The following is an 11,924-nucleotide window of genomic DNA, read 5'->3' as shown; positions in this document are numbered from 1 at the left end:
CGTGGAAAAAAACGTCATAACTTACAAACGTAATAGTCAATTTTTAGTTGTTGTATACTTTCATATAAAGTATATTTTTTTGGTATTCATTGTTAGATTTTGGTGAACTTGGCACCAAAAGAAGCGGAAATGTCTGAAGTATTATTTTGTTGAATTGGAATTAATATTTTGTCAATCGTTTTTCTTTTTTCTTGATCTTAAAAGGGGTACTTTTTTTTAACAATTTGATAAAGTTGAAATATAGAACAATCGTATCACATGCACTTATTTCTATCAGTTGGAAGGTATACTTTCCATGTTCTTATATTATAAAATAACATGGATAGAAAGTGATAGAATCAAGGGCCTGTGAAACTTATGAACAAAACAATAACATGCAAAAAAAATTCATTGTTTTCATACTGTATCAATATACCAAATTATTTTAAAATTATTCGCAACAAAAGTTTAACCAAATAAAAAAAAAATCCTTTTATATGTCCTAATTATTACATAGAAATAAATAGTTTTAATTTTGAATTCACACACTAATAATTATGCTTATAGACTGGTTGCATATGACAGAAATCATAATTTCAAACCACCCCTCATAGAAATTCCAGAAGCTACAGACATAGAATGGCCAAAACATGGATATAAGCAGCTTATTGCAGATCACAGATTGGTATTTTCCAAAGTAACCAGAGAGCAAATTGATGGCTATTTTTTATTTAGATTAGCAGGTTAGTATCTCCATGGTGGTAAAGTATTTTAAAGTGAAAGTTACCAAACAAACATATTGCATTTGCCAATCATGTCTCCCAACATAAGCCGAAAAATTCCAATATAATTTTCTAACATAATGTAAATGTGGTTAAACAGGGTACAGATAGATTAAACTATATAAAATATCATTTTGCAAATACATGTATAGTGGCGTCCATATTAAAACAATTCTGTAATTGTTACCAGTAAATGTTCATTTAAAAATCCTAAAATCATTTTCATATTTTTTTATATGTTGTTATTTTTATAGGTGATAAGCAGGTGAATGGCGACATAAAGGCATTGGAGAAAGGAAGAGATTTGCTACAAGCAAAAAAAATCTTAGCTTGTTCTGTACTTATCCTTGTTGATGGTATTTTCCTAAGTGGTATTGTTGGCGCAGCCATGAAAAAACAGGTTTGCATCATTAACAGTTTTGTCCCATCCTTATAACATTTATATAATGTGTGTTATAACTTAAATGTGGAATATTCTATTTGAGAAAATAATGCAAAAAAAGAAGATGTTGTATGATTGCCAATGAGACAACGATCCACAAAAGACCAAAATTACACAGACATTAACAACTATAGGTCACCGTACAGCTTTCAACAAGGAGCAAAGCCCATACTGCATAGTCAGCTATAAAAGGCCCCGATAAGACAATGTATAACAATTCAAACGAGAAAACTGATCGCCTTATTAATATAAATAAATGAACGAAAAACAAACGACAACCACTGAATTACAGACTTGGGACAGGCACAAAAAGTCATACATAAATAATGTGGCGGGGTTAAAAATGTTGGCGAGATCCCAACCCTCCCCTAACCTGAAACAGTTGTATAACAGTACAACATAAGAACAAACCATAAAAATCAGTTGAAAAAGGCTTTACTCAAACCATGTCTAAGATGAAATAAGTGTTATTGATTTCTGCTTCATGTTTTCCAATTTTCATGATTATACTCTGTAATACTTTTTCAATAACCATTATTGTATCTCTTTCAGTTTACTTTTATTGAGTGAATGCTCTGCCAAACCAATATATGCTCAAATAAAATCATCTGATTTATTTTAAGATTCACTTATTTTTTTTATTTGCAGGTAACTTACAACTATCACATCAAACTTGACAAATCTGGCAGCCCAGTTAATTCCAAGTGTGAATGTCCAGCAGGAAAGGGTCCCAACGCCACCTGCAAGCATGTAGCTGCAGTGATGTTAATGGCTGATGTTTTTTCTAATACTGGAGAAATTTCGATACAGAAATCATGTACAGAAGGTTTACAAACTTTTCAACAACCAAAGACATATTACAATGGTAACTTCTTTTAACTAACTGTCCTGTAAAAGCGATTTATTCCAACCAAAGAATTGAGAGAAAAAACAAGTTTCATTTCTTTATATCTTATGTCCGACCGTAAATCAATAGTACAAGAAGTTTTACGTCATTATTGTTCTAAAAAGTTAAACATTTATATGGAAACATGTCAAGATTCAGAAAAAATATCTCCGCCATGCCTTTGACTAGAGTTTTTGTCTCTTGTTTTCGTTCATTTTTAATTATTTAATATTTTAGGTGCTCCAGTGAAAATTGAAAAATTAGCTAAAAGAAAACCAACTGAAATATTAGAGGACCCAAGACCACAGAAATACAGAAATATGGAAGGGTTTACAGACCATGTCAGAAACACCATGATTAACTTCTGCTCTCAATCATCTCAAGACCTTACACTGAGATATATTTTTCCTACAGCTGATATACAGGTACAATGGAAGTTGATGGTTAACAAGAAAAACTTGATTTTTTTTTTAAATTTTAAATAGAAATAACAAATTTAAGGAAATACAAAGAATAAAATTAACAATAAACAACATTAACAATTTATACACTCACATAGTCATATATTATTAATAAACCTATTTGAATCATACACATGACAAAGACAAAAAGTTTGCATGTTCTTGATTTTAAGAAAATTTACCTTGCCTTTCTATTTTTAAACATGACACTGTTCTTGTAAATTCAAATAACTGGTATTAAATAATCCAAAAAACTATATATCAACTAAAGACAGCAAGTAGCCTTGAGTTTTCATATTGTCAAATTCACTGTAATACAATGCATGTAGTATATCCATATAAAATTTGTTAGTCAAAGGTAGATAACTCCATGTTTAAAAAATAATTCAAATCCTTTGCATTGTATTTATATTTTATATGCACATGACTTCTTTAATATAGTTTTGAATTTGTATTTCAGACTGCCCAGCTTGATCATGCCTACCTGCCATTACCATTTGCTGAATATTGGGTTGATAGAGCTTTACTGGTAAGATGAAAGATTCATCAATTTATATGTAAATCATTGCCAATACAAGGAAACTCCAAAATATCTGGTCATGTACAATAAATATTAATGTATAAAAACCCTTAAATATTTTTACGCTAAAGTTTAACAATTCATAAGCACTAAATAAGAAATATTCAGCTTTCATATAGCATATAGGGTACCACTAACCATAAAATTTACTGATCATTGTTGTACTCTAAATAATTCAGTTTTTATTCACTTAATTTTCAAAACAGAATAGTTTCCACACTTTTATAAACATGTTTGACTGTATATTCAGTACCTAGTTCCAAAATTCTTGTATTTCAATAAAAAAACATCTTATGATTGGATAAATGTTTCTATTTCTGAATAAAATAAAAAGGATTGCTTGAATTCATGAAATATCCTATAAACTATATAAAATATCTTTATATATAAAAAATAATCAATTATGTTATCTTATAAATCTTATCTTACATGTCTTATATATATATATATATATCTTATAAACTATATGAGATATCATATATATAGTTTATAAGATATCTTATATAATGTCTAATATATCTTATATAGTGTATATTAAAGGTATACATGTATTACATAGTTTATAAGATATCTTATGTAGTTTATAATATCTTAATATAGTTTATAAGATATTAAAATTAAAAAAACCTGCTTTCTTCATTTACAGGCTGGAAATTTCTTAAAGTCAAGATTTTATACTGATTTCATTACTATTTTAGGTAACAGAACAACAGGCAAAATTGGCTGAAAAGGAGTCAAGAGGACAATCCAGCAATAAGAAATGGTTTTATTTAAGACAGTGGAGGATTACAGCATCTAGATTTGGAGAAATTTCAAAAATTACCACAAGGAGAAATATACAAAAATTATGTGAATCATTGTGTTCCCAAAAGTTCTTAAAGGTGAAGTCTGTATTGCATGGTAAAATGTATGAGCAGAAGGCAATAACACAGTTTGAAAAAAAGTTTCAAATGAAATGTCAACCATGTGGACTGTTTATATCTGCTGACAAACCATATCTTGGAGCTTCCCCGGACGCTTTAATTGGAGATGATTGTGTTTTGGAGGTGAAGTGTCCATATACAGGACGAGATGAGAGCATTGTTCCAGGTGTTAATTTTTCTTTCTTGGAATATGACAAAGATAACAATATAACATTAAAAAAATCATCAAACTATTATGACCAAATTCAGGGTCAACTATTTTTATCAAATAGAGAACATTGTTATTTTATTGTGTACACATTCAAAGACCTCTTTGTTGAGAAAATTGGAATTAATCATGACTACTGTGTTGGTTGTCTGCTGCCAAAGTTGGAATTGTTTTACTCCAAACACTTTAGGCCATATATTGCCTCAATACTATAAAAAAATTAATAAAATTATTGAGACTTTATATTTTTTAATTTGTTATCTCCCTTCTGATTTATAATCAATTGAAGCCCCCCCCCCCCCCCCCCCCCCCATCTTTTTGTGGATAATTCTCAATTCATGACATCCCCCCATCTTTTCCTCCAATAATGCTGAACTTGATAAAAAAATAATTAAACATACTTAAAGAAATAAGAGCATTAGGTACCGTAAATGTCATACATGTATTTATAACAAGCCAAAATTAGTTATAATTACATTTTTTGTAATTAGTGGATACATCTAAGGAGTATACTTTAGAACTATGAAAATATGGCCAATTTTACTATCTTTGGTTAAATTACAATATAAATATAAAAATGGGACCCTTTGAAAATCTAGGCAAATTTATCAACAATTGCATTTTTGAAATTTGTCAATGCAAAACAAACAAATACAATTCTGTTACTTAATGACAGTTTGGTGTTTGGAAGTTCGGACTTAAGAATTTTAAAACGTTTGGCTAATCCTATAACACGTTCTATATGGATACGCTTGGATGCAACACGTCTATCCCTCACAATTTCTTCTGGCTCTAGTTGTGATTTTCCTTTCAGCATTGTAGGCGTATTAACATACACATCGTTGTTTGCAAAGAGGTCTTGAACCATTATGCCTCGATCCGCCATTATACTATCCCCAGATTCAAACCTGGTATTATCTAAAAGACTTGAGTCTTCAATAATCTGCCTGTCACTGGTAGATCCCCCATAGCAGTCTGAAATATAGGATATAGCACCTCTTGGGGTACACCCGACCATAGTTTTCACAGTATTTTTGTGCTTGTAGGATGACCAAGTCACACTCTGAATGTTAACGTCTTGAGATTTCTGGATAGGAATCTCGGTAGCATCAAGAATAACTCTCGTCCTTGGAAATTTTCTATGAAAATCTACTGGCATATGCTTATCAACAATGTCTCTTGATGGCCAAATATTTAATTCATTCAATTGAAAATAAAGAAAGTTAATCCAGGTATTAAAAATCCTAGCAATGGTTGAAACAGATAAATCAAATAGCAAGGATAACTCTACATCTTCTTTGGCACATCTAAGTTTAATCAATGTTATAAAAAGCTGATCAGATGGATGAAGGGTTGAACATTTATATTTGAGCTCATATGCAGCAGGACCTAGTGCATGGAATAAGAACATAAAATGTTCATAAGATTTAAAACCTGTATAAAATGAAACTGCCTTTGGATTGTCCATAAACCTCTCAATTGAATACCGACCAAGTAACTCACACTGGATCTGCATGTCCTTGGGTACATGTACGTCAGGCTCTGAAGGTAAGGAAATATCGGTACTATTTGGTGTTGACTCAATTTCAACCTCTTGTTGTACTCCTTGGTTAAGAGCTGTGTCCACACTCATGGCTTTTCTAGATTGCATTCTTAAAGCTCTAGGGCTTACAATATTTATTTTGGGACGAAAGCTAAACACTGATGGTACTGCATCTACCTTTAGTCTACTTCGATCACCTGGAAACAAAGCATGAAACTGATTTTAAAAATATTGCACACATGTGCTTGGAAACCATTTTTTTATAATTAGGCAATAAAACTACTATCTACATGTACATGTATTCTGCATTATTTTTGGTTAACATTGCAGTGGGGATAGCACTATACATGTATTACTTTACATACATTTATAAATAATAAGACTTATTAAGATTTTATTTAATTAGGTTAAACAAGAAATCTTTGTTCCGCATCCAATCACACTCTGACATTGAGTAAGTTTATCTATGGCAAAAACCAAGTCTCCATGTTGCAGGTGTGACCTATAATTGGTGGTATTTACAAATTAAGTAACTTTGTTGTGTGAGTCAAGGCTCAAAGCTGAAGGCTGTAATTTGACTATCATGCATAATTGCTTATTTTTATAATTTATGTATTCAATGTAGAGTTGGTTGGCAATTTCTTAGGTTTAAATCATTTCAATTTGTGCCTTATGAAACCTGGAGTGGATACATGTATGTAATAAAACAACTCATTGATAACAAACAGCTAATTTTAAATTATGAGCCACTTACATTTTTTACATACATTTGTAACTCTCATTAACATCAATTTATGGAGTTGACAGTTAATTTATTTTTTATTTTATATCTGAAATTATTTTAATCCCAATTTTCCATTGATTGTTACATGTAACTATGATCATATTATTAAAAAAATAAGGATTTTATTCTATCATTAAATAATGCTGTACTCACATTCTCTTTACTTGCAGTCTTCCTAAAAAAGGAAAACAAAACCACAAAGCAACACGAACTTTAAAACACAAAAATTCATGCTAAAACAATATTTTTTTCAGAAACAATATGTCAGTCAGCTGTGATAATGATTGTGCCCAATACATGATCTTTGAACATTAATTTACAGGTGTTAAGAAATACTATTCATAAAAAATTACACATAATAGTAATAGAAAAGGTAAAACACAGGCTTGAACAGTTGATGTAACTTTTGATATCAATACAAAGCTACTTACATCAATACATTAATTTTATGCTGCTAGTTTTACAAAAAAAAATGTTTATTTAATTTTTATAACTTCCACCCCCTAAAAACACTTTCTGGTCACCAAAAATCCAACTACTGACATTATAATGCATGCCGATAATTTTAAGAGTAATAGAATGCAAATAAACTACCTGTAGATCATACAAAATTTACCTAATAATGTCTCCTTGTAATCATTTACTGTAAAATGTTGATGACAAACAATGTCGTGCTTTCCCGGTTTCCATAGACCTTTGGTGGGGTCGGATCTTTTTAGGGCAACCCTCCACTTTAGACACAGCTCAGGATTTGAAGGGAATTTGTGACCACCACTCACAGAACATCCTGGGACACAACATCTTGTTGGCATCTTGTTTTACGTCAGAACGTTAGAGACCGCCATACATTTACATTAGTTACAAGCGTCTAACTGATAAAAAAAACGCTCAGGTAACCACCGCTAATTTTCCGGATGAAATGGGTGATTGTTAACCATTAAAACAATCAAAGATACTATCAGCCCTAGTGCAACTAATATATCACAACACGCTTTGTACTTCATAACCATATCAAAGCATTGGGATCAAAACACTGGGCTGTCCTCCTTACAATCCCGATGACACACATAGATAACAAAATTTAAATTCTTATCAAAAATACACACAACATACTTTCTACCTATCTTCTATATGATAATAGTTTTGAGAGAAAAAAGTCACTAACCTAGCTAAAAAGTAAAATCACAAAAATACTGAACTCAGAGGAAAATCAATTTGGAAAGTCCATAATCACATGGCAAAATCAAAAAACAAAACGCATCAAAAACGAATGGACAAGAACTGTCATATTCCTGACTTGGTACAGGCATTTTCAAATGTAGAAAATGGTGGATTAAACCTGGTTCTATAGCGCTAACCCTCTCACTTTAATAACAGTCTCATCAAATTCCGTTACATTTACATGATGCGTTAAATAAACAGTCACAATCAATAAATAGTCAAAATATGGGAACATCAGTCATCATCGTATAACAATTTAACAGGACACAACAACATCTACTATCTACGAACACATGGATTGATTTGAGTGTCTGACGTCAGAAAAATTATATACGTCACATAAATTTGTCGTTCAATGTGCATACAATAGGTATCCAAAGTACCTGGATTATAAACAATTTTAAATTTTACATAGGCAATGAGCGCAGACAGGGTTAAGAAATCAAAAGTATGTAAGAATAAATTACAGAAATCAAACTAGTCCAAAAGTTATACATAGAATTTATGAGAATCCAAAACTTTTAAAAGGAACAATTTAACAGGACACAAAAACCTATCCACGAACACATGGATCTACTTGAGTGTCCGACGTCAGAAAAATTATATACGTCACATAAATTTGTCGTTCAATGTGCATACAAACAATTTTAAAATTTACATAGGCAATGTACGCATACAGGTATGTAAGAATAAATTACAGAAATAGACCGAGATTCAAACTAGTCCAAAAATTATACATAGAATATATGAGAATCAAAAACTTTTTAAAGGGAACCCTCTATCAGAAAATATTTAATTTTAACAGAAGATATAAAAGTAAATGGCCGAAGAAAGCAGCGTGAGCTTCATATAAGAGTTAATTGTAGAAGAAAGTACGACCAGTAACATTTAGAGTTCTTTCATGGTAATAAAACTTGAACGCCGTACGTTTGCCAAAAATTGCTTACATCCACTTCGTTTGAACTTCGGTGTATGGAAAGTTGTCTAAATAGCAGTCATACATACCACATCTCCAATCTCTGTCACATGATCGTGTTACTATCTTTGTTATATTCCCGCTCTAAGGAATGGATGTACTGTTTGGCCCTGTTTGTCTTTACATCCGTCTATCCTTTTGTCCCATAAAGTTTTCGTCGCATTTTTATTAGGCATAATAAAATCAGACTTTCCTGGTTTTGTGATATAGCTTTATGTCACCATGCTATACCAAGTGTCCTTTCGATTGATGTTTTTTTTTTTTGCTTTTTATTTTGCTATTTGATTAGGGACTTTCAATTTTAAATTCTCCTTGGGGTTCAGTATTTTTGTGATTTTTACTTTTAGTCAATTCTATCGTCCAAAAGTACACGATTATTATATGGAAAAAACCCTTCTCTACCTTCTAAGGCAACACTGCATATATCGGTCGGTTTCTCCTCAACATGATTTGACAAACGAGTCTGAATATCGACAAGAGTATAACGTAGGGACAACCCATTTCTATATAGAGAAGGTTCAATGCATTGTGTCAATTTTGTAATTTTAGTACATTTGTATCGAGATTAGATCTTTTAAAAGCAAAATAAAGCACTTGATAGGTTACTGTGACGTGTCGTACGATGTTGGTGATAATACGGGTTTTGCTTTGAAGTTCGCCTTTGTTGTATTTGATCGAAGATTCGGAATTCATAAGTTTTTTGTGCTGTTACATTTCTATATGAGTCTGTTTTCAATAAATACAGAAGGTCTGTTCAAATCGATTTATAATCCTCCCGATTCGCTAGATCCAAATCTCAAACCGATAGATAAAAGAGGGACGAAAGATACCAAATGGACAGTCAAACTCATAAATCTAAACCAAACTGACAACGCCATGGCTAAAAAATGAAAAAGACAAACAGAAAAACAATAGTTCACATGACACAACATAGAAAACTAAAGAATAAACAACACGAAACCCACCAAAAACTAGGGGTCATCTCAGGTGCTCCGGAAGGGTAAGCAGATCCTGCTCCACATGTGGCACCCGTCGTGTTGCTTATGTGATTACAAATCCGGTAAATAGTCTAATTCGGTAGGTCACATTCATGATAGGGAAGGGGATTGTAGTTACGACGTAAGGAACATATCCGATATCATTTGTGAAACGGTTATTCCATAACGGTCAACCAACTCGTGATAGTGTCCGTAAAATTTACGAAGGGATGATTTCAACTTCACCATTTGGAACTCTTGGTTTAATAGATTCCTTGTGAGCAGTAACCCTCTATCAAGAAAATCATGATAGGAAATGCAAGCACGGGAATATCGTATCAATTGGGAGGTATATACCCGTATACAGGTGCTGCTGGAATGTTGCTACTTAGAAATGGAAAGTTTACAATTGGAAAGCTGAAATCATCTCTTTTGTCGTAAAGTTTTGTTTTCAACCGAACCTCATTGTCAATTTCTAGATGTAAGTCAAGATATGAAGCCGACTTAACTGTATCTGTAGTATCCTTTATCTCCAATTCGATGGGATAGATGCGTTCCACATAGTCACCAAATTTTGAATCGTTTAGTGAAAGAACGTCATCTATACAGCGGAAAGTAAAGTTAAAGGATATTGCTAACTTCTTATCTTTCTTCCTAAGAAGTTCCTGCATGAAGTCAGCCTCATAATAATAAAGAAACAAGTCGGCAAGTAGAGGGGCACAGTTTGTTCCCATTTGGGATGTCGACAGTCTGTTGAAAAACACGTCCTCCGAACGTGACAAATATGTTGTCAATCAAGAAATCAAGCATCTTGATAATATCGGTTTCAGAGAATTTTTTGAATGAATCAGAGTGATTCTTTACAAAGTAGGATTTATCCCTCCCTAAGACAAGATACTTGTATCTACGCTAGCTATTCATTTTTATGAAGCAAAGTCATACCAACTCTTTCAATTTGTCTTTTAGTTTGGAATGTGGAATACTTGTGTAAAGAGTAGAAAAGTCGAATGTTTAAATACTGTTACAAGATGAAAGAGAGTTAGATTGTATATACTCTAAAATATGTTCACCTCCATTCCCTGAAAAATAAATAATATAAAAGCTATTCTCTGAAGAAGAAGAAATAATATAAAAGCATTCACTATTGAATAAATTGTATAAAAGCTATGTCTTTGGTAACTCTTTTGAGAGGAAATTTTGCATAAAGTAATTTAAAATTGAAATGTTGATATAAAATTGCGTTATTGCGTCATCATGAACAAGGATAGTAACAACCAAAACTGCTGCGAAGATTTTTATGATGAATAGTAGTAATACTTAAATGTCTTTCTATTATACGACAAATTCCAAATATATCTTTGAAATCTAAACTCTTGTCTATGATTCTTCTTCTCCTTTTCCAAATAAAGGGACATAATTTAAGGAATTATTATAATAACTACAATCCTACGCCTTATCATCTTACTCCGTCGCTTTTAAATTCCAAAGTACTACTTTCAGATTACTTAGTGTGGTCAATTTTTTTCAGACACGTTACAATGTGTTAAAAGAAGTTAAAATATGTATAGGAAAAAAGCTCCATTACAAAAAAGGTTCAGACATTGTGGCTCACGGCTGATATATGACGATTCCAGCTTTTTACAGAACTGCTTTGATGAAATATATATTTATTTTTCTTTTCTTTTTGAGAGTTGTGTTTAAATGAGAACAGTTCATGACTAAAAAGTAAAACCACAAAAATACTGAATTCCGAGAAAATTCAAAACGGAAAGTCCCTAATACAATGGCAAAATCAAAAGTTCAAACACATGAAACGAATGAATAACAACTGTCCTATTCCTGACTTGGTACAGACATTTTTTCATCTGGAAAATGGTGGATTTAATCTTGTTTTACAGCTAGCTAAACCTTTCACTTGTATGACAGCGCATAAAATTTCATAATATTGACAACGATGTATGAACAACACAAACAGACACAATAGGTTAAAAATGTCAAAATTAGGGGTACAGAAGTCAACATTGTGTTATAATCTTAATCACTATAGAAATAAATAAATGTGTAACAAGGAAGCTCAAAGATACATAAATACAAAGCACACTAGCAAAAATGAAAGACAGGAATGTGAAATTAGCTATAGCACTGTAACACGATAACGGGAT

The 11,924-nt window shown here is 31.8% G+C and overlaps 2 protein-coding genes across 2 annotated transcripts; one reads left to right on the top strand and one right to left on the bottom strand.

The window, feature by feature from the left end:
- Positions 1–734: 734 nt before the first annotated feature.
- LOC134705808 (uncharacterized) lies at positions 735–4,504 on the top strand. Its single transcript, XM_063564525.1, has 6 exons — positions 735–780; positions 1,016–1,161; positions 1,852–2,068; positions 2,327–2,514; positions 3,011–3,079; positions 3,829–4,504. The coding sequence occupies exons 1-6, from the start codon at positions 735–737 to the stop codon at positions 4,474–4,476; spliced, it is 1,314 nt and encodes a 437-aa protein (XP_063420595.1). The 3' UTR covers positions 4,477–4,504.
- Positions 4,505–4,856: 352 nt separating this feature from the next.
- On the bottom strand, positions 4,857–7,453 carry LOC134705807 (uncharacterized). Its single transcript, XM_063564524.1, has 2 exons — positions 7,205–7,453; positions 4,857–6,001 (listed from the first exon to the last, which is right to left on the bottom strand). Exons 1-2 carry the CDS (start codon positions 7,398–7,400, stop codon positions 4,857–4,859), a joined length of 1,341 nt encoding a protein of 446 aa, XP_063420594.1. The 5' UTR covers positions 7,401–7,453.
- Positions 7,454–11,924: the final 4,471 nt, after the last annotated feature.

This window comes from Mytilus trossulus, chromosome 2 (genome assembly GCF_036588685.1).
Source record: "Mytilus trossulus isolate FHL-02 chromosome 2, PNRI_Mtr1.1.1.hap1, whole genome shotgun sequence".
NCBI lineage: Eukaryota > Metazoa > Mollusca > Bivalvia > Mytilida > Mytilidae > Mytilus > Mytilus trossulus.
Note: the sequence above shows the minus strand (reverse complement) of the source record. Positions and strands in the feature narration are given on the sequence as shown.